Below are 24068 nucleotides of genomic sequence, written 5' to 3'. Positions count from 1 at the left end.
TGGGGTACTGTACAACCACTGTGCACTTCAATGTGTGGGCACAATCATTCTGCTTGTTGTTTTTTCAATATCTGTTATTTTGAGCTGTGGCGTTTGTTTAGGGTATGTGCATGACTTTTTAAGCCGTGTAGCGTTTTCGTAATTTCTGTGCGCCTTTATCAGTTATGGGGTAGCCAGTGGCTGGAATCTAAATGGTTTGGGGTCGTTGTGTTTGGTTGGCACATTAATTTTCACCTTCTTAATGTATTATTCTATAACTGGTTATTTTTTCTTCTTTCCCTGATTTCGGTCAGTTTTTGGCTTTATTATAGATAATGTTCACTTTTACTACCAACTGTTGCTGTTGGTTTTACTTACTCCCAGAGTTACTTTTCATTGACAGATATTTTAGGCCGGGCCATTACTCAAATATTTGAATACATTACTCAAAAGCATGCATGCAAAGGTGAAGTTTCCACAAAGGGCTCACCTGCAGCTTCATCCTTCGGAGGTCCTGCAACTCCGACCTCAGTACCCAAGGCTTACTCTTCCCCATGGTCAACGTTGCACACAAGGATAACAGTTTACATATTGCATATAAAACTGAATTCTGTTCCCCGCCTAAATGACAGGTTTTCCTATTCCTCAATTCACTGGTGCGTCGGCTTTCAGCATAAGAAGAATGAAAATCCGAGTTGACCCTGCCTATGCTTGTAGACCTGATCTACAAACGAATCCTAAATCGCCGTAGCAGACGCCCGATTTACTGAGCTAACTTACTGATTACACACTAGCTCCTTTTTCCTGTGAGAATTTTGCCCATATCAAAACAGGACTGTTTCAGTGTTTTATTTGTGCCTTTTAAAAAGTTCGTATGTTTCTATGCGTGTTTTATGACTTTCATTCTATAGTATTTCATGTTCAACTGCATACATGAAACGTTACCGGTCACTGCAAAGCGTGTGTCTGACTGGTGTTGCCTCTAAGCGCTAGGAAAGTATCGATCACAACAGTGGCTTTAGGAAAATGGAGGGCACCCCTGCAGAATGTGACCCCGCCTGTGACGTGCAGCCCCTACCTGTGACGCTGAACGTGAAGTCACGTCACGATATTGAATTGTAGAAGACGCGCCGCTACCCAAAGCGCTTTCGAGGTTGAAAGCTGTTCAGGGATTCCCAAACACATGTTTTCTGCCGCCCCCCACCCTTTTGCCGCCCTAGGCGACCGCCTAGTCTGGCCTAATGGTAGAAACGGCCCTGCAGGAGTGGACACTTCACAGGGAAAGCCAGGAAGGGTTCCACAGCGGTATGAGTAATAGCGACAGGAATCCGCTTGGTGACAGTGCGCTCTACAAATACCTTAACATTTACATTTACATTTATTTCATTCAATAGTTCCACAAGCAGACCGGCGACTGAACTAGCTATCTGATTAAGAACCTGAGGTGGGGAAGGATCCGATGAATACCCAGCTTTGTTGAGATTAATGAGACCGATCATTTTTTTCCTTGGTGATGAGAAAAACTTCCAAATTGTGTATCAACTAGGGGGCTAGAGGTTTGCTGTAAGTCCAATTCCTTAGCATAGATTGAAGCGTCACCTGTACTTAACATATTTGGAGGAGGTGAGAAAATTTGAAAGATGAAGATGACTGACCCTAATCCCCTCTACGTATGCAGTTTTTATTTATACTTTGTTTTATTACACCAGGCTGGAAACCGCTAATGCTGTCTTTAGGCCCATCACCGGCTTCTATTCCTTCCTTGATTCTCAAGCAATAAGCTTGATTTCATTTGTTCTAACAAAAGAAGACAGGCAACAAATGTGGGTCCCATGCTCCACTGCCTGCCAAAGCACTGTCCTCTGCAACTGATGCAGTCCCTGGTTATGCTTGTGCCCCAGTGCCCTTCAGGTGTGGAGGAGCCCTCCTCATTCACAGTAGTCAACTAAACCAAAATATTGTCTATCCTAAAATCCATCAAGCCCACCATATTTTACTAAACCCAGATGTGTGCTCACATTTTAAAATAGGTCCCAGTCCTCAAGTTATCTGAGACCTTTATTTTACTGACAGACAGCCTGCCTGCGCTCTCAAAAATCTAAATATTCTGTTCTTCAAAAACTCTCTTTGGAGCCAAGGATGTTGAATAATTATCCACCAAGCAGTAATTTGACGAGAGTCCTAGTCCTATGAAATGTATGGTCCAGCAGCTCTTTCTTCACCTGGACATGCCTGATCTCCTGGGAACGTTCGGTCGCTCATTCGGACTTGTGTCTGGCCATGGGACATGCTGATGGCAATGTCAGTCTGGATTGTTTGTTGGAACCTGTGGATCTTTCGGTCAGACCAGGACAGAAAATATGCCTTGCTTCAATATTGTGGGCCAGCCAGCAGTGCCTGAGGTTATACAAGTAACTTGCATGTCTTGAGGGTGGGATATCACAAGACTTCCCTAGTGCCCTGCAGTATTTAGACTCTTTGTTTTGTTTCTCTATCTTGGTCTCAGGTGTAGTTAAAGGACATTATGACGATACACTTACTGACTTGCACATTTTTTGGTTGTTTGCAAGATTTTGTTAAGTTACAGATTTATGCTCTTCACTAAATTTGCAATGTTTCTTGGTTTAACTTCACCTTAACCCATGCTAATGTTTTCTACACATTGCAGGATTATTTCCACCAAATTTAGCAAGATAATATGCAAACTAATGAAACCCACCCTAGATGAAAATGTATGCTGACCCTTTCTGTATGTTCACCCTTTTCCGAGTTTCTTTCTAAGCACAGTGACCTATGTAGTTGTGTTTTCTGCAGGTTTTAATTTTGTGTTATAAATTGTCATCAAACATCTAATTTTCATTCAAATGTAGAGTAAAAAAGTTGTAGCCTTGAGTTGTTTTCCACACAGTTTAGCAAAGGTTGCAAAAAAACCTTCACACCACCTCACATATAGCGAAGGCTTGCAGGCCACTGAAACATTGGCTGCCCCTTGCGATGGGCCTGATGAAGTTCAACCACAAGTGAGCAGATTGCCAATCTCTCCCATTCTACTAAAGATTCAAACACAAGCTTTTGTGTTCGACTCATAAGTGCATCTCTAATAAACCGCTCTCTAATGCTTTGTAGCATCAACGTTCCAGCTGCAGTCCAAAGGAGTGTGTCCATACTATACGCTTTGCAGACTCTTTGTCCAATGGTGTTTTTCAAAAAAGACAAATATCCTCTGATTCGTAAAATCCTCGATATCCCACCTTCTTCATATTCCCTGAGCCTTCAGTTACACCTCTTTCACACGGTCGCTGAGCAGCGCCAAGATTGTTGCCGTCCCGTGGCGCACTATGCAAGATAAAACACATGCATTGGCTCTGAATTGTGATTAGAAATGTTCACATCTGAGCAGGTAGAATGTAGACGGCATGTATGCACCCACTGCCAGGGAACAGGCATGCTTGAAGCCCACACACCTCCAGGGGGCTTTAATGGGTTACGCAGGTTAAGGCATTGACAGCTTAGGGAGAGATTCCTCATGGACAGAACTCATGTTTTCTAGTGGTAACGTATTACTCTTCCTTCCTTAACTCTGAGATGCTCGCATTTTTGGTCGATGGGGTCACAGTGTCGTGAAACCAATTTACCAGTCCAGGGCTTTCATCATTTCACAGCAGCACGGACATGGAGAGCAGTATTGTCTGCATCTGAAAATAAAATAGTGTTTGGTTGCTCATCCCACAAGCACGCACTGGTTCGACACATATATGCAATGGGCTAACGGTCATTCTAATATGCAGAATAAAACAGTACATTATTAAATATGAGCATAATTAAGAGGTTTAAGAGATAGATTGTGGATAATGCCACTGATATTAGAGGATAAACAGTTAAAACTGGTGAAATGCTCCATCCACGGTTTGATTAATGAAGCTGGCATCTGGGAGCTATCCCTCCTGGGCACTGGTAGAGCCAAAATGGAGGGCAGCAGGGGGTGATGTGTGTGTAAGAGAGAGAGAGAGAGAGAGAGAGAGAGAGAGAGAGATCCTTCCACATTCCAGCTGGTGACGTCACATGGGGCTGGAGGGTCTAACACAGCTTCAGGACTGTTAGACTTTCAACCAGTCCTGCTCTGTATGCATCTGTGTTTTGTAGAGTACCACAAGGTGGGCTAGAAGTGGGGAGCACAGCAAATGCATGTACTCTACATATTATCAGCAGACGTAGGCTTTACCCAGGGGGCACCCTGGGCAAAACCAAACGTGGCACCTTCTCCCCCTTGTCCTTTTTATTTGCCTATGTATTGGACATTTTAAAGGAGTAGGAGGAAGGTGATGGAGCCAAGATTAAAGAGTGACTGGAAAAGAAAATAACAAACAAACGCAGGCGGGGTATCAGCAGCCTTCAGAAATAGTGTTTAAACACACTCTCCTTTGGATCTCATTCCTAGAGAGACTGCCGCAGGGAGCTCTCGCCTCCACCCCTCGGGAGCTGGTCACTGGGCCCGGGCTCTGTTCGCACATGCTTAATGCCGGCCTTAATCATCAACGGCCCACCCTCTGACTGAGCACACAACACTGTACATATGAGACCTACACCGCTGTGCAACATTCAAGCCGGGAAATAACTCAGTCCACCCTCTTTAGCATACTGACAATCGCCATGTTGAATTTTACTGATAAGATCAAAAGTCACCAGTGCGATCTGAGCAAGATAGAGATTGGGCGCTTAAAACAAGGAACTTCTCAGCATCTTTCCTGCGGTGGTTGGGAGGCTGGGAGTCTCTTATTCAGACAAAAGAGAATATATGTCTACAATGCATTTGCTAAGGATGCCAAAGTGCTATTGGCCAGCAAGCAGTATTCTAAAAGACTGATACAGGCATGGACTGGAGTCAGAGGTAAGTGACCTACTGCCCGAGTCTGGTTGGAGGCTGTGACTAGGCCCAACGGATGTGCGGACCAGACACAAAGAGCACCTAGACACGGGTGGAGCGCTAGAAATGTGAGAAGCAAAGACCACATCTTGTACAATTATAGGGAAACGGCCATCACAGTTGTCAGTCTGTCCTTCCTGTTGTGAGGTCGACCACAGCTTCTATTCGCTTGTCCCTCGTGGCCACCCAAATTTCACTGTAGAGTATAGGTAAGCGCGGCACGGCGCGGAGTGAGCGCAAGCAAATTAGGCTTTAATGAGAGATTAATAATGCAGCTGTGCTAACAACTGATGATAATGGCGAAGTCATTAGAAAAAGATTCTTTGCATGTTTTTAATTACAGCAATTAACCCAAGTCAGGAGAATGAGCTTTTTTATTTTGATTGTGTAAACCAGAGGGGACTAGCAGCAGCGGAGCGTTTCAAGGCACACTATTGTCTCGGGTGTCAAGGTTGGAGACCGCCATGGGTTGGGATGGGTCAAACAAGAAGACTCCCATTATGCGTTTCCCGTTGGGTGGGCGCTTCCTGGGCTTCTTGAGGGGTGGAAGGAAGCATGTGATTACCAGGCTCCCCTAATGAACTTCCTAGGAGGATGAAAGTGCATCAAGGGATTCATCACTAGGAGAGGGCGAGCTGAAACAAACGTAATTCTGTCGGTAAGATAGCTCAGTGGACTGAGCACTTGCTGCACAGGCCTATGTCTAACCTATATGAAGACCCATTGTAACAAGTGTCGGGAACAATCTGTTCAGTCTGGCAATGGGCAGCTTTTCATCTCAGTGGACTGCAATGAATAGCAAAACTCCTGGTCCAGTCAAACATCCCTGAATGGATCAAACAGTTTTTATTGTTGTTATTAACCAATTCAGACTATTGCTAAACAAAGCACTGGGCATACTTCACCAACAGATTCCAAAGCACAAAAATGTAAAACTTCTCCATCTTCGCCCCAGTTCCTTGAGGTGACCTTGAGGCTGCATCCTTGCCCCTCTGCTCCTTTTTGGGTTGAATAGCTGATTGACATTTTGCGCCAACTTAGGATCTCCTTTCGCCCACAAGCATCTGACACCCAGGTATATTTGAGGGAAAACACCATAAGTAGCTGGCACACTCCGTTACTTGACTCACAGGGATAGTATCATGGGTGGCAAAAGCTGAGGTCCTCCTCCTGTCACCCAATCACAAAGTTGCTTCATACTAAAGGATCAACAAACTGGAATCTATAGGGCTCTCTCTGATAACTGTCACCACTGCAGAATCTCTTTGCTTCACCCTGGGCAGAATACGTGACTTTGATTCCCTTGTCCAGGCAATGGCTGCTAACCAAAATTAGGCAACTCCTTCCAAGTGCCGACCAAAAGCATGGTGCATGGTCAAGGCACCAAAAAGATACAATACTCTCATTCTGGTCTGCCCACAATACGCGTGGGACCACTGAAAGTTGCATTACACTCTGCTGCTCTGGAAGACGTTCTCTCCTGGCATCTCCCAAATGGGTATCTCTAGAATCACGAGTCCCTTGCAATCTACCCTGTACCACTAACAAAGAATCACGCTTGACCAACCCAACCACCTCCCACAAAACCACTACTCTCTATTAGAGTTAGGGCTATGTAGCCATGAGTAGGACAAGTGAGTCGAGATAGTTTAGAGAAATTTGTCAGTGAGTTTTATGTAAAAAAAGCACTTGAGCTGGTTGCAGAGAGAATGGTGTTTCAGTGATGGGATGCTTTTTATACTTTTTCACGGTACATTAGGAATCCAGGACCTTCATGGTGATCCAATTAAAATCTTGAGCAGTGTTGTCTGCACTCCTCGCGCAAAACAAGCATTCAGACAAATATTAATTCTATTTTTACCCGTACAGCTCTGCTCAAAGGGTCTGGTGGGTGACTTCCGTCTGGAATATCTCATCATCTTAAGTGTTTCCAAAGAGCTGTCATCAGAATTTCTTACCATAGCAATACCACTTCCTTCAACTAAGTATATTCACCTGGTGCCAATAGATCCCTCTCATGTCACCACAGTCAGTGCCACATTCCTTTTGCCACCACTGCCCAATGACGTCTCTTGCCGCCACGATCTCTCCTTGGTACCACAGCCATATAGGACTGATCACCCAGCTCTCTGGGGATTCTGGGGCTGTAGCTTTCATCTTGGAAGTTTCTTCTTCAGAAGACACAGGCCTGCTGTCCTTTGCCTCTTCAGGCAATGTTGATCCTTCCCCTGTCGGTCTCCATTTCACTTTTTATCACCTCCATCTCCTCGCCACCTTCATCTCATCCCCTCCAACTTGTCCTGCACCTTCCTCTCCAACCCCCCTCCAGCATTTCTCTATCTATTTCTGCAGCCAAATGATCACAGCCAAACACCCTTTTCCATTACTCCCCGCTACGCCTAGTCCCCCACACCGATCCTTTAATTCCTGACTGCTTCAGATTTCCAGTGGAAGCTCAGCTCCCATCCAAAAGTTGCTCTCTTTGGTGAAGTGTCTTTCACTTCCTGTATATCCATCGTCGTTGGAAGCACTTCTGGGTATACACAGCCGGGCTCACATGGTAACATCTATTTACAGAATTGCCAGCAAGAGTGAGTGTGACCCGCTCGATGCCCAGGAAAAACCGGTGCCCTAAGAAGCAGATTTCTTTTGTGTATTAGGGTCCAACGTTTCAGACAGAAAACCCCTTGAAATCAATTCTTCTTAGGCAATGTGCCAAAAATCTGTAATGCTCTCTCATTAAGCTTGTTCTACTGCGTACAATGTTCAAAAAAGTTGTAAAAGGCAATCTCTAAACAAACTTGCTAACTCTAATTACTGCCGCCTCTTGGCTTCAACACAGGGCTTCTGTCTACCAAATCACCCCTCTGATAAAAGTATCTACGCTATGTTTTTACTATTATCCTGATTCAGGTTTTTGATCACTCATGGATATCACCTTTATCCTTAATTGTTTTGATAATTATTATTTGTATCTCTTTGGAGCTGATTGCTATTGTTTTTATTTTATTATTTTTATTTTTGCTGTTTTTTGGGTTCAAAAATTAACCAGAATATTGCATTTTACAATACTTTAATTTGTTTATTTCCTTTAAGAAACTATGTCAAATTGTACCTCCGCATGACTACACCAATTATATCCTACAATTTGTAAAGAGCTCTGACACCTTTTCACGTGGGTCTGGTTCTCACTATATACATATAAAAGTTAACATAAACCAATCTTCACTAATAACACACCAGCATAACACCAATTGTTGAAAATCAGAGAACCAAATGGGAAGTGTGCAGAGACTTCAGAGGTTTCATGCAAATGGAAGAAGTGTGATATGTAAATGCTGACAACACTTCTATGTGTCGCAAGTTTCAATCTGATTCCTCACAGTGGTGCTGGAACAATTTTCTAACTGGGGTGCCGGCTAGGGGCATCCGGTTCCTAAAATTATATGGATTCTAAAACTCCTGGTGTTAATGTGCAAGGAAGGGTGATAAATGAATACAAGAAAATTAGTGAGGAATGTGTATTTGTTGGAGGGAAGGAAATTAACAATATGGTAATCTGAGAATTTTTTTGCAAAAATGTGGTTCAATGTTGCACTATTATGCAATATTCTTAAATATCTATGTAAATTGTTTACATTTTATTCAAAGAGCGTAATTTGAAAGAGAACTCATAGTGGTTTTAGCCATACCTGTACACATGGGTAAGATAGATGTGCCTTGATTTCTTTAATCACCCTACTTTCAAACTCGCCTTCGACAATTAAAAGGCAAAATTAGCTATATTTGTTAACTTTAAAAAGGCGCTAATTTTTTTTACACTAGCGCCTTTCACGTGCTTCATTCTATAATCCTTCACATGACCCGATCGAAACAGTGACAACATTTTATTAGCAAATAACATCTCCTTGAAACCATTTAATGTAAACTCGGATATAACGGACAAGCAAATGTGCAGCAGTTTGATAAAAGCACTTTTCTAGACATGCCTTAATTAACATGCCCCTTCACTGTTTACGATGCCCTTTCACTGCCTTTGAAGAAACAGCTAATGCTGCTGTGAAAGGAAAACTGATTGAAAGTCATCAAGCTCTGAGCTGCCTTCTTATTTGTGGGGGGTCTAAAGCACCTGCTGCACCTCTAGTTCAGGCGCCTCTGAGTCCTGGGGCCCAACTCTTAAGACTCTTTCTACCCCCTCTGCCTTCAACAAGGTTTTCTTGTGCACTGCCAAGTTCCCCCTCTTCCTTTCCCTCTCGCCCTGCAGCTATCCTGCTTCTGTGCCACAGTCCCACATCTTCCTCCTCTCCCACCACCAGTAGCGCTGCCCCCTCCTTTCCTCTCCACAAATACACTTGGGTTTCTGTGGATGGGTTCCTAGGGACTATGCCTGCTTGCGGCTCACCAGCAGGAAGCCCAACCATGCACAAGGGAGCAGCTGCTCTGCTTGTGCTCCTCCAGACGTTTGGCAACTATCTCTTCTCAAACACCAGGAGAGGATGGACGGAGCGCTGAAGCATTTCATCCATTCACCCCCAGTCATGAGATCTGGTTTAATCCATTGTTCTTTAGGTCACTTCGCCATCCCAGTTTGGACCCAGCCATGTGCAAATCAGTCTTGTCCCTGCTTCTCATGGGAACAGTCCAGCCCAAACTGCCAGGCAAGGTCCTCCCTGGATCGGAAACAGGAATCCTGGGACCGGTTTCGGGGCTTCACCCCTCATCAGCTAGGCTAGCTTGAATCCAGTGGCACAGCGAGAAAAGGGGCATACCCTCGGCCCCTTAGGGCGAACAAATCAAACACAACAAAATGATGGACTTAACCAAGATCTTCTGACTGGGAGTGAGTGTCTGAATAGTGTCGGCATCCGTCCATCATCTTGTTGTGTGAACTATCTCTTCTCCTCACATCCAGTTTCATGGCATGGGCTTCCAGCCTGCTGCCCAGTCCAGCGCTCATTGTCCCCAGGGCGTCCTTGATTCCATGGGTGACACCATCGGTGGTTGAGCTAGAGGTCGACCTCAGAGTGCAGAAAGTGGAATATTTGGCTACTGAATATGCTGTAATGGCCGTGGTGAGGGTGTGATCCAGAACAGAGCGTGGGGAATTCTGAATGGTTTCATTAAACGGATTAATTGTTTTTTGAAGTAGGCATTCCTGGTGTTTCTCAGTGGTTTGAGGTGAATATCGAAAAAGGCCTTTAATGACCACCTCTTGCATTGCCAAATGAATTAGTCCTACGCAGAACACCTTGACTTGCTAAAGTCACAGCTAATCATTTACAAAATAATCTACACCTAGCTATAATGAGATAACCGAAGGGTCTCTTGACTAAGCTTTTGTCCTAATAAACAGTGAGCGACACCCTTTTTTTAATTTATGTATTTTCACTTGCACAATACATGTAATTAGGCCAGATGCATTTCGTGTGGAAAATGCACAGAAAGAATGCAAAATGAAACCACACTTTTTTCGTCCCATGGTACAGCAACTAGGACAAAAAAAATATTATATCTGCCTTTGTAAGCTACACAAGTTGCGTGGAACTGGATTCTTTCCCGGAAATGCAAATGAGTGGAAAAGACCGAATTCAGGTGGAAAATTCTACCGAGGCCCATCCATAGCTTCACACAGTGGAAGAACCGCGATGTTATGAAGCACTAAGTTTACTCTTCTGACGCCTGTAGGTAACGCGTGCTGTGGGACATTTTTTCTGTGTAATTCGTCAGAATCCCTCTGTTCATGTTTTTATCTTTAATCATGCCTCTTCTTTTTATATTACTGACACCAAAGGGTTTTCATACGCATTACATATTTATTATTATGAATCTCTAAATCTGAATGGATATAATGGAGAAATAGATCAGGTGAAAACCACCAGCTCTGTTCATATCTACTACTAAATCACTGGAAAAAAACAGTCCTCGCCAGCATACGAGACCGAAGCACAGGGAGCATTAAAAGGAGACATTTCTTTCTCTGAAAGCTTTAAAAATGAAAACCGGTGTGAATGCTAGACTTAGAGTTGAAAGCTCCTTTTCAAAATAAGTTCATCCATTCTCTACCCCCGTGGCATTTTCAAAAAGTCAGCATTTCAAAGCTATGTTCGGCTGACTAGATGTTTTATATTTTATGGCTGAGTATTTCAACTCACTCTGTGCCGGCTTTCTCAGTACAAAATTGCTAAAATGGGCTGGGGTCCTTAGAGTGAAAGGAGGGCAGAATGTTGATGAGTAAGAGCATGTGCAGGGCAGACACACACACACACACACACACACAAACACACCAGGAGCTCCAGGGACTGCACCCGAGGGATAGCTCAATGGGTTTAGGTCACATTGTTAAGGTGATAACCTTAAGGTTTAAAGTTTGAATCTCAAACAGGGTGACTTACCCATTCAGCCATAACATATCTAAGGTAAGAGAACTATTGAGATCAGCGATAGTAACAATTGGTAGTTAATCATAACGAGCCAGTTTAGCTTCTAGTTGCACTAGGTACACGATTCATTTTTAAATTCTTTTTTAATGGTACACCTTTTTCTATTGCAAATAACTTTTCATGGCCTACTGCCTTTCCTTAAACCTTAGTCATGGAAAATGTTGTCTGCGGGGTATCCGCTTTCCCAGTGTGTGGACTCTATGGGTGGTAGAGTTTGCAACCTTCTGCAAAAACGTGTATGTATCATGGATAGGCCTTGTGTTACACTGATTGCATGTTCGTGTGTGTCTCATTGTCCCAATAAGCCTGTCCATGTTTCTCTGACCCTGTGCGTGCCCCTCTGTTGGCTCATTCTCATTTCTAGTGTCAGTGCCGCAGCCTAAACAGACCCTCCAGCACTTAGCGATTTCGCAAAATACTCGTGAAATCAGCTGACTAGCACGATGACCGCAATATTTATCTTTTTGGCCGCAAAACTCCGTACAGCCATAATAGCTGCCTGCTTCCTCCTGCCGCATTAGGAATTGCGAAAGCGACCCTGCCTGCGGGCCCTGTGGGACATCACAGCTTGCATCCACTGGCACGTGGATCCAGAGCTGCGCGCGCCTCACAGAACGAAGGGGAAAAGCAATGCTGAGGAAAGAAAGACGAGAACAGTGTTTGAGTGCGAATAAAACCTATCTGGCAACTTTGTTTTGTTCTACTTATTAATTTTGATGGATTTTGGAGAAAAAAAGTCCTCCTTTATTTTCTCTGTCCCAAGACTGCACGTTGGAAGGGAAAAATGTCAGAAAAAGATGACATTTTCAGCAATGTGTTTTATTTTCCTCTGTTGGATCCATTTCACAGGGGAATGGACGAATGAAGTAAAAGAGAGGAAAAAGAGGCTCAGGCCTGTTTCTTAAAGTCATGTTTTTCAGTAGGTGAGGAGGAGCGAAGTAGAGACAGAATGAGGGTACAAAGAAAGAGAGAGAGAGCTGCCATCAGCCTCAGTGACAAATTGACAAATGTGAGCTGCAAGGGACTAGTATCACAATAAGATGAAGGCTTGGTTTTGTGTCAGTGACAACCAGTCTTAAGGGTACGTGTGGTCATTTTGGGGGCTCATTTAAGAGTTATTTGCATAAACCTGCCACAGTCTGCCCCTGAAATGCACAGGTGATAGATACACCACCTTCCCAAGACACCTGACTGCTCTGTCTCTTAACCATTCTGTGCGCATGTCTGTCGTGTCGTCACCTGAGAGCCCTGACTCCACAGAGTGGTACAGAGTTAAAAATCTCCATTTAGATAGAGCTGTCTATTGCACCCTTCTGCTTCGATATTAGGTTATAATTTAAAGCCTGTAGTAAAAGCATTAGATGAACTAGGCAAACACCAGACAAGCAACCTTTGTTTGTTCTCCAAATCATCCCAGTTGTCAATTTGAATAAAAATGCCGGCAGCAAGCCTCGGTTGTGACTCACATATTCCTCTGATATTTAGTTATCTGCAGTCACACAGTAACAAACTCCCATTAAAAGACCTGCAGAAGGTGAGCCGTACCTGCAGGAGATGACCCTACCTAGATAGATATTCTAAAACATTTCAGGAACTTCAACTATTATCGAACTGCTCGACCTATATAGAAATAGGTTTAGTGAATGACCCTGAAACCTTGCCACATAATTGGAAGGACACTGAATGGCAGACTCCAGAATTAGTCTGGGACTCAGACTAATTTACTGGAGGGGAGTAATTTAGGCTCCATCCTACAACATGGCGCTTTTCAACTTTTTGTGGTCGCCATGTATTTTGACCATTAGCAAGTTCACTGAGAGTGCTTCTTGTTTTCCTTGGCACAAATTTCCCATCAGAGCAACAGGCTCTGCTTGCAATGAGATGATTCCAAACTGAACCAGTAACCACAGACAGGGTCGGATTGGGATCACAATTTGGCCCGGGCACTGACGAAAAAAGTGGCCCACATTCAAGGGGCGTGGCCCACAATTAAGGGGCGTGGCCCACATTCAAGGGGCGTGCCCTTTCATGAAACACCATTTGGTTACATTTGTCAATATCCTTGAATATTAGATGTAAATACATTAGGAATTTGGACAAGTATGGTAGTGCACTGTCCAGTGACCAGCTGAAAGAGGGCATCAAAGATCAGAAATTGGATTATAAATTCAAATCTGTTCCGAACAGGGGCCCAAAAATATTTTTGGCCCAGGGCCCCCAAAATCCTTAGGATGTTTGGCACAGAAATGAATTAAAGTGAGAGGATACTGTTCTTGCACAGGAGACACAGGGAAAAGGTGACAAAGGCGCCATGCTGAGCAACTAAAAAAACAGCAAGGCCCCTTTCTGTCACAAAATTATTCGAGCCCTTCAGGGAAGGAGCACTTAATAAGCAGTGAAGCCCCTGCTATTACTAACCTACTCAGCCCTCCCCAGACCTTCAGCTCAGGAGCACATGAACAGCAGTGAGGCCCCTGCAATTAGTGAATTAATCAGCCTTCCCCAGCCCTCCAGACCTCAGGGCAATGTCCTGGCAGGGGAGCACAAAACACAGTTGCTGGGTCATCCATGGTAGCCAGGGGGAGGCTGAGGTGAAGATGGTCAAAGCTGCAAAGATCACCTGGCCCCAACAGCGAGACCCATTATTCCTTGACCACTATTCCCTCAGCCGTTTGTCTCTGGACCCCGACCCGCCATCTTGTCCATTCCCTCGTCTTGTACCCTTCTCCCTCTTTTCCCCCTTGACGATCCTCAAATGTTTCTTCCCTTTTCTGTTTTGCCTTTTCTCCATACCCTTGTATCCCTCCCACCCTCCCTTGGTGCTGTGACTGCATCCCCCCTCCAACCCCACTTAATGGAACTCTGCCTGAGAAAATCTACTATGTGGGTATATATATATGTACATAGAGAACTCTAATCACTAGCGTATGAAGTAGACCTTTGTACTATCTACCATTCCTATGTGACTCTTAGAGTATATCCATTTGTATCCCTTCCTTAGCTATTTAGAGATAACTCTAATCACTAGTATATGCAGTAGACCTTTGTACTCGCCACCATTCCTATGTGACTCTTAGAGTATATCCATTTGTTTCTCTTCCTTGAGTGACTTTACTACTTGTACATTTGCAATTTTCCTTTCTGTTTGTATCTCCTCCTTGTGTGACTTTACATCTTGTACATTTGCAATTTTTTCTGCTTGTATCTTTTATGTAACGCATGTAATCCTAAGTCCTTATGTTTCGCAACTGATTCTTATGTAAAGCACTCTGACACCTTCTGGTAAAGTTCGCACTATATAAAATCGCATTAAATAAAAAAAAAATATTTAAAAACTAACACTGTTTATGTGCTCCATGGGCCCCAGGGGGACCGAGGTGAAAATGGCTCAAAGGCCTGAGCAACACCTGGCCCCCTGGGAGGCCGATTTTTGCAAACTATCACCCCCTCCCCAGCCACCCGCAGCCTGATTGCTTTGCTGGGCAGGGGGTTAAGGAGAGGCCACAGCAGATAATCACTGCACAGTGAAGCTGCATTCATTTCTCTGTCTCTGTCTCCGTGCCCTCTGTGGGCCGTTTTTTTTTCTCCCCTTTCCTAGTCCGCAGAGATCACAGAAACAGAGACAGAGAAATGAATGAAGCTTCACTGTGCGGCTGGGAAAGGGGAGAAAAAAAAAACCGGCCCACAGAGGGCACGGAGATACCGGCCCTTCGGCTGATGCCCGAATTGCCAATCCGCCCCTGACCACAGATGAGGGTGACTACTGCACTCTGCAATCACATTACATGGAGACCAGGGTCGGACTGGGACAGAAGATAGGCCAGGGCACCAAAATAAAAGTGGCCCCTATAAGGGCATCAGATAGCTAACAATGTGTCCCACATCGGCAAGTTGGGCTGGTTTGAACTTTGGAGACACTATAGGTGTTTTGTAATATATGCATGCATTTGTGTTTGCTACAAGCATGTTTGTGGCAATATCAGTAAATTCAACAGCAAAAGCCTGTTTACTAGACCATAAAATAGGCTCACAAACCACCAAAAAACTGTCCCACTGACTATATTATCAGGCCAGCCCCTTAGGCCCTCCTAATTGCCATATAGGCAAGCATGCTTAACAGAAACTTAGGCCTATGTTTACTAGGTCATGCAAAGTGATGTAAAGCAGCAGAAACTCTTGCAAGGTTACTTACATTCTAGCCCAAACTTACTTTGTGCTGGAAATGTTCTGTTTTCTCAGAGCAGATAGCTCTTTGTGCTGTTTTGCATAGTACTTTGCGCTGCTTTGCACCAATTTGCATGGTGGATTAGCGCAAGCACCATAGCTTCTTTATTTTGATGCTAAGACTGATCTACTAAAGATAGTCAAACCTGTTGTCTAAAAAATAAATGTACCCTTGAAACTGGCGTTGACACAGACATTTTTTTATTACATGTTTACTGCACTGTACAACACGAGTGTGAAATATTTAAGCAGGCACAGGATTTTGTACTGGAAGACTGTGTTTTCAGTACAAATACTATGCCAGACGACAACACAAACACCTCTGTCCCATGTTGCAAGGTGTGCGCTAGCCTAGGGATAGTTAATATCAGCCTGGCATTATGCATTACTTTCTCCCCCTTGCACAACTCAACCCAGCAGTATTCATTGCCGCCCTACATTGAACTAAAAAATAAATCTGCTCTTTTTTGTGCATGCCTGGTTTGCCCAGCTTCGACCCACACACTTTCAAGCAGTTGGTGACCTTTCAGGCTTTCTGTGTCATTTCTCGTACTTCACCTCAGCTTATCACCTCAGCTTATCTTCCTTAATCCTGTCTCTTAACATCTCTCTTTCTGTCTCTACTTCTCTGTGTACCTTTATCCTCTCTCGCGCTGTCTCTGTCTCGCTATCTCAACTCTCTCTGCCTCACCTTTGTCTTCCCCACTTCTCTAGCAACATATTCATAAGATCTCACTTTACTTAATCTTCACCTCTCTCTTATCACCTTACTTCTCTCTATGTGCTATTATCTACGTCTATCACTCTAGAACCTCTCTCTGTACCTTAACTCTCACGCTACCACATCCCTTTCTGTCTTGCTTTTTGGACTTTTTCCATTTGACCTTCCTTTATCTCTCTTTTACCTACTTTACTTCTCATACAACACCTTTTCCATCTGCATCACCTACCTCTATTATCATGTCAATTCTACCTTATAGAGATAAGGTAGCATTACCTCTCTCATCACTTTCTAAATGTCACCTCTCCGCCTCACCTCTCTATCTCAGTTGTCTCTTGACCTCACATCTCCCTGTCTACCTCACCTCTTTATACCCTTTTGCTCTCTCTCACTACTTAACCTCAAATTTTATCTCACCATTAGTTCATTGGCTCGCCTTTCTCCCTCCTCTTCCTCTCACTTTTCTCTGTTTACTTTCCTTCATCACTTTAAATATCATGCGCCTTTATGGCAACCTCCATTTTCAGACTTCTTTTTCTCTATAATCAACTCCTTTACCTCTCTCTGGCACATGCACACACTCTCTCACACACACACACACTTTAAATATATATTTGTACAGATATTATCCAGCCAACGTGTTTCGTACAAATCATCTCTTTTGAACTTCCTCAGGACTTATGAATGTTGGTTGTAACCCATGTGTCAATACGATAGATGTAGAATTATATTTAGTTCTGTCCCTCTTACAAATAGATGAAAATACATCCAGAATTACTCTCACAGTGTCATCTGTTGGCGCGATAATAAGGGTATATAACCCCAAAGCTGATACCTTGATACTTATATTAGTAGTCTGTACAGAGTCCAACAGACTGGATATGGATTTAACATAAAGGAGGATTTAAACAGATGTTTTGCAAACATCTTAATGTATTTCTATGGACCATATTTTTTACCCGGGTGCACCTTCCATTTGTGGTATCCAATTATTTTTGCTGGACAGTGGTATCAAACAATGGCAGGACCGCACCAACAAGTCACAAGAAGGAACAGCCATCATACACAAAGAGAACACCGATGACAAGACGACCATCAGGAGCACCCTTGTATACCGACCCCAGAGCCCACGCTCCTGCTTCTGCAACACCATTGCCGACTGCATTGTGCCTCTACCCCTGGCCTTCAAGAACCACATCTTCCTCTGCGACCTAAACTTCCACATCGACAACCCCAATGACAACAACACTGCACACATCCTAGACAGTATGAGCAGTCTCGGACTTACCCAGAGTTTCTGTGAACCTGCCCACACCACAGTACACATGCTGGATCCCATCTGCACCTCCAGCAATTGCATCAAATACTGCTACGCTACATAACTCACTTGGACCAATCACTCCATCATCTAATTCGGCATCTCCATCCCCTGCACCAACTCCCCCAAGACGGTCGGCGCCCCCTACCGCAGCTAGGGAAAAATTACAGAGATCAGCTCGACTAACACCATCAACACCACCAACGCAACTCCCACTGCCACCAACCTGAACAGGAAATTAAGAACTACAATGCCTGGATGTTATGTTAGCAACACTTGGTGTAGCACTGCAAATCATACCCAGAAGTATATCTCTGTACACTATCTGATACGAGGCAAAACAGCCATATTTTTAGAAGTTTTTTAAAACTTTCCAAGCTCTGTACATAAATGGATTTGTAGAAGAAGTTTGTTCCAGTGGAGAGGGGCAAGAGAAAGACCTCCCACCTAATCTAGAAGTGCGGATCCACGAATCTGAAGTAAGGCTTTCTCTTTAGATCTCAACTGCCTGGTTGGGTGATAGTATCTGAGCCTGTTTTGTAAGTGGAAGTGGGATGGATCGTTGCCATTCATTGATTTATGGGTGAGGCAGCACAACTTAAAGATGAGCCTTTTTCTGATAGGTAGCCAATGCAGAGTTCAAAATCGGAGCAGAATAAGAACTCGATGGAAGAGTGCACACCAATCTGGCTGCAGTATTCTGTACCACCTGCAGTTTAGACAACAAAGTCTCATTGGCAGCTGTAAGTAAGGCATTTCCATAGTCAAGGCGACTCATGATTAAAGCTTGAAGTAAGGGTTTTCTGAAGTTAGAGGAAGCCAAGGACATGCTTTTTCAGTAATCGCATAGTGGCAAAGCAAGTTCCTCAGATAGTTAAGACCTGCTCTTTCATAGACAAAGTAGTATCTAACTTGACACCAAGTTTTTTACTACTTGTTTAGGTGACAGGTTGGCCCCAGTTAGGCTGGCCACCAATCCACCTTTCACAGATGCTTAGCTTTCCCAAATAAGGGTATCTCCGTTTTATCTCCGTTTAGTTGCAGGTAGTTGATGGACTTTAAAGAGCTGTTTTTCTCAAACAGTCGGAAAAGCGGGATTTCACCACTTCCCGATCCTGACCAAAGGAGATGAACAATTGTGTGTCATTGGCATAGGATTGGCATTTGTAAACCACATGCCTTGATGATCTGTGCCAGAGGGGCAACATAGATGTTGAATATGGTGGGACTTAATGTGAAATCCTGCAGTACCCTGTATCCAACAAGCATGGTACGAGACTTGAACTGCTTCAAGGAGATGGTCTGAGTTCAATTTTTCAAGAAGTCAATAAACCATTGGAGCACTTTGTCATAGACCCCTATGTCATGCAGCCTGCGAATTAAAATATCACAGGAGACCATGTTGAAGTCCATAGTAAGATCCAGAAGCACAAGCTTTGCTCGGATGCCCGCATCCAGGGATAGTCTGATGGTATCTGTGACTGAGACTAACGAAGTCTCTGTGCTGATCTTGTTTTCGCTGGCAGCCAATCTGGAGAATTACTTAATGATGTTGAAAAGCTCCTTGCTATTGCTGGTTTTGATGTGTGTAGCTAGGGCTGTTTTCTTTGTTGCCCTCAGCAGGCAGTGGTAAAGATTGAGGGAGGTCTTGAAGGCTACCCTGTCAGAGGTGTTTTTGCTGAAATGCCATCTTCTCTCCAGCAGTTTGCTGTCACGTTTCCCTATTCTGAGTTCTGGGGTGTACCAGCCGGTCATTGTGGGGGATCTTCTCTGATTGTTGCTCTTGATGGGGGCGATGCTGTCGGCACAGTTGGTGATCAAATGTCTAAATCTAGATAAAAGGCCAAGATGAGTCAGAGGAGTACATGCAGATAATTTGGAGGCGCTGGAGTTAGGAGAAGGGATATAGAAATTGAGTACAAAGTAGCAGGAAGCCCACAATAGGGGAAGAAGCAGAGCTCCCCCCTCGTCGAATGCCAGAAAATTGTAGAGTCATTAGATACTTCTGTGAGACTGCCTTTATGACCTGGCACATTAGGAAGGAAGAGGCCCCAACCGTGGAGCCGGGGAATCAGGTTCAAGTCCTGGTGTCATCTCAACATTCTGTGATTTTCGGCAAATTCCTTATTCTCCCTGTGCCTAAAATAAAACATATCCTTGCGTAATGTAATCTGGTGCACATGCAAAGCTCTCGAATGCCCTTGTTCCAAGTTTGTGCTATATAAAAACTGCAAAATAAATTAGTTAACAAAGCAATCAGAGGAGAGGAGTGACTCAGGCCATTTGGATGGATAGGTGATTCACTCTCATCCCGCTGAGTGTATTTTCTGAAGAAGGCGTGGTCTATCTTCTTGGCAGGAACCTCCAAGTAGCATTGTGTGCATGCATGATCCCGCAGCCAGCTGGACTGCCACTCCGAGAGCCCCAGGAGAACAGAGCTTGTCATTGTGCTAGACCATCCGGCTGTACAGGAGACCAGGGTAGTTTCACCAATGAGGGGCTAACCCTCTCAGACTCGATGCTGTCACCCGTCTCCCTGCATCATGCACACCGACTGAGACCGCTGACAGGTCCAGCACTGCGAGGTAATGCTTGATGGGGATTGTTCATTTCATGGTGGCTCATCATGTAAGGGAAATCGGAGCTTCAAGGCACTCTGTTAGGCACCTGAGGCTTGTTGGGCTGTCAGGGTGTCCCCTCTCTGTTGGCACTTCTCGTAGCTGGTGGCAGAGGAGAGGAGAATCGCAGGCAGAGTTTTAGGTCAGTTTTAATCTGGAAGGGGGGCGACAGGCAGGACACAGAACCAATCTTGGAAGAGCCATCCTGTTCCTGCCACTCTAGTTGACGTGTAGACCTTCAACTAGTTGAAGCCTGCATTTAATTTATATTTCCATGTAATGGCAGGTGGTCAGCATCCCACTGCCAACCTTGTTGTTTGTAGGGTTTAAAGATTGGAGCAGAAGCTGCACAAGTTAATGTATCTTTCAGACTGCAGCCTTCTTCGGAGTTTCAGGGCCTGGCACGGGCAGTAAGTGATGTAAATTCCAAATCAAAGCCAGACAGGAAGAAAACCTCTCCTTATAAATGCTTTCCGTTCTGCTATTGAAAGATTATGCACCCCCTCGCGTTTGGCACAATGGTGAATGGCATCTATCGGGGTGGAGGGGGTGGGGCAGGCATGTGCGCGCAAAGTAAAATAAATAAAATAACCACTTACTTGAACGTGACGTCCTCCAGTCCTCTCCTCCCCACCTGAACTGAAAGCAGCAACTCCCTTGACCAATACCGGCGCTTCTCTCATGCAGCTTGAGGGCAGCGCTCTGATTGAAGGGAGCGGCCTCACTGAGCGCTCCACGGCGCTCTGGAAACTTTTGCTTGCTCTAACCCAGCTGTCTTAAGACATCTAAGTTAGAACTGTTTAAAGTGTGCATGTGTGACTGGCCCTCGTAAGACAGCCGGCCAACAAGAAATGCACACTTTAAACAGGGCCATACCAGCCCACCCTCAACCCTGCTGAGTGACATGCTGCTGTCTCTCAGCAGCAGCCCCGTCCTGACGCTCTGTTCGGGATGGGGAAGAAAAAATAAAATGGTAATAAAGGGATTTGGGGCTTTTTAAGTGGGGCACCGCTCCTCCGCTCCAAAGGAGGAGCTGCCCCTGTTTAGCTATCTGGGTAGAAAGGTTTTGTGGTTTCCCCCAAACAGAGAAGCAGTGAGAAATGCGAGACACTTACAGGATAAAGTTATGCACATGGCTCTCCCTGATCCCAACTTGTGTCAGGGCAATCTCGCCTATACCAAAAGCTCGGAGGTGAGGTATGCTCCAACAATTGATGCGAGGGAGGAGGCTACTTTCTTCAGTGTTCACCATTTTGGCACACACCGTCACACTGGCTACACAGTCTAACCCCCATTCATGATTTGCAAACACACCTGAATTGATGGTTAAACCGTCCCTCTCTTTAATGGGGCAGCTGGACATTTTGTGAAAGGGATTGATCGAACTCATCCCGAACGCCCGGCACACTGAGTCCCAATATCAGCCTAGTTGCTGTCCCTACGAGAACTAATTCGATGTTTCTATCCAAATTGACATTTTATGAGATTTTGAATCTTGCATGTTGGAGGACGGAAGATGGAGTCTACTGAGAAAGTCCCCTGAGCGCAATAGTCCTGTTTGCAAATCTCCCAATGTACCAATAGTTTAATACAATTTAGGAATATTTCTTGACAGGCCAGAGTGCCTCTAATAGGTTGGTTGCTCTAGGGAATACTCTGAGTCATGTCCGGCACTGGTCGACATGTGAAATCAGCGGCTCAAAGATTCCGACCAGCAAGCAAATCTTTCAGTTTGCAAGAAGTATTCGTTTATAGATACCCTATAGAGAGCTTGTGTCTTTTGCGTGTTGCCTTACTAAATTGATTGATTGATTGCATACAGCATTGATCGATTGATTGCGTGTTGCCTTACTCACAGGGCTCTGTCAATTTCCTTCGCAGATATGGGCAGCTTCGAGGACAGCGAGACGGAGCAGGCTGTGTCCCATGGAGAGGCGGCCATCATCCCTGCACCGGCCATCGCCAGCTTCCCCCAGCCTCAGGTCACCTGGTTCCGCGACGGGCGTAAAATCCCCCCAAGCAGTCGCATGTAAGTAGAACTTGGCGTTGTGGTACAAGAGAAGAGCTTGAGGGTGACTACTCAAAATAACTAACGTAAAGACAGTAGGCAGAGCGCTGCAAGTAGTCAAGAGAGAAGACCAATGAACAGAAGACCCCTCAAGTACAGAAATCGAAGCGGGCTTGAAAGAGGAACAGGAGAGGAAGGAAAGGTAGAGATTGAGGACAGGTGGAAAGCGGCAGTAGAGGTATGGGAAAGATGCAGTGGAAGAATTGATTGAGGAAGTGGAAGAAAGGGTCAGAAAGTGATGAGAAGAAGATACGTGAAGAGAGTGAACAGAGAGGTGCATAAGGGCTAAAAATCAGAAATGGTGAGGGGCACTGAGGGAACAGAAAAGAACAACAGCTACGTGGTAAACGGAGACTAGCAGTACAATTGAGACAATTAAAGATGCAGTGGAAGTGGAGAGGGAGATTAGGGTGTCTAATTCACACACTTTGTCAGATGTTAGAATTTGATCTTGATGACTAGCATTACGAAGGCTCTCATTTTCTAGTTTTTATTCTTATGCATTTTAAAAATGGGTGGAAGAATTATGCTGCAATTAGTTTTTTTTTTTAAAATAGAAAATGTTAATAATGCATCATATCTTGGGTGAAGCATGAATTCTTGTGATGCATTCAGGTTATTATTTAACAGTTGTCATTTTGGCATGCTTTGGTATTCATTCAATTGTTAAGATATTCTATTAAGCACCACCTGTCTCTTTTCAGTAACTTCAGAGTGTCTAATTGATACAAATCTAAAAGCAATGTCTTAAAAGCAGAATTCTTTATTGAAGGAAGACGTGCACGTTCGACATATAGTATTGAAAATGCTATTCACCAACATCTAAAGGCATAAAAAGCGACACCACTGCTGCATTCTGAACATTCAAAGTCGGGTATAAAAAGTGCCTTCCCGAGTTGCGTTTGTAGCTTTCTATGGTGTGAGAAGTCGTACATTTTTTCCTGACAGAGTGAAATCGATTCTTGCAAAAGCTGTGACATTGAAGTGCAGTGCTCGTAACTCAGCATGCGGGGCGCACCTGCAGCCCTTTACAGGGCAATCTGGACTTCACACCCGCATACAAAAGGCTCACTAGTTACCTGCATTCAATCTAGTCAAAGTACACACAGGCACAATCTAAGCTAGAAACGCGCTAGTGTATGGAATGATCACGAGTGAAGGTTGTCCACTATCACTCACAGAAGTGAGTTGTTTTTAAGAACCTGTTAAGGAAACCTTTTGGAGCTTCAGCATCTAACCTGATCCTCGACCAGGTCAATAAAACAATGTATAAAAAGATACCTATGCCACTGCTTGGTTTGCAAAATAACAACTGCTGGTGCCCAAAGAATTCTCAGAAGCCCGCAGCTGTCACTGCGGAATTGGTGGCGCAGAATACCAAGGTTGGGTAGTCTTGATTCCAGCTCATACGTCTTTCGTCAGACACTCCCTGCAACCCTTTATTTCATGCTTACAGGTTGATTTTCATCCTTACTTTCTCCCTCTGCCATTGGTTGTCTATTTTCCCTTCTTTCTCCTCTCTTCCTTTTGCGTTTGGCTTTCTCTTGCTCTCAGTCAAAGTCTGATGAGGAAAAGTGAGTATTGGTCCCCAAAAATGTGTGCCGGTGGGCCCCACCCGCATCCACCGGCTCAAATTAAGCACTGCCGTGACCTCAGCTCAATAAATGGAATGTTTACATGGGTTTCATGTTTTTTACATCCAAAAAGCTTTGTCACTTATTGCTTCCCTGAATTAAACATATTAAAACTAATAGATTTGTGTTTTTGCTGAAGGCA

The 24068-nt window shown here is 44.4% G+C and overlaps 1 protein-coding gene across 1 annotated transcript in view; it reads left to right on the top strand.

The window, feature by feature from the left end:
- The window catches only part of SDK2 (sidekick cell adhesion molecule 2), a 590299-nt gene that overhangs the window by 170407 nt on the left and 395824 nt on the right, over window positions 1-24068 (top strand). The window contains exon 4 of the mRNA XM_086929413.1: window positions 22106-22253. Within this exon, the coding sequence (XP_086785539.1) occupies window positions 22106-22253 (148 nt within the window). The remainder of the gene's footprint in view (window positions 1-22105; window positions 22254-24068) is intronic.

The sequence above is a fragment of the Lissotriton vulgaris genome, chromosome 7, assembly GCF_964263255.1.
Source record: "Lissotriton vulgaris chromosome 7, aLisVul1.2, whole genome shotgun sequence".
Classification (NCBI taxonomy): Eukaryota; Metazoa; Chordata; class Amphibia; order Caudata; family Salamandridae; genus Lissotriton; species Lissotriton vulgaris.
Note: the sequence above shows the minus strand (reverse complement) of the source record. Positions and strands in the feature narration are given on the sequence as shown.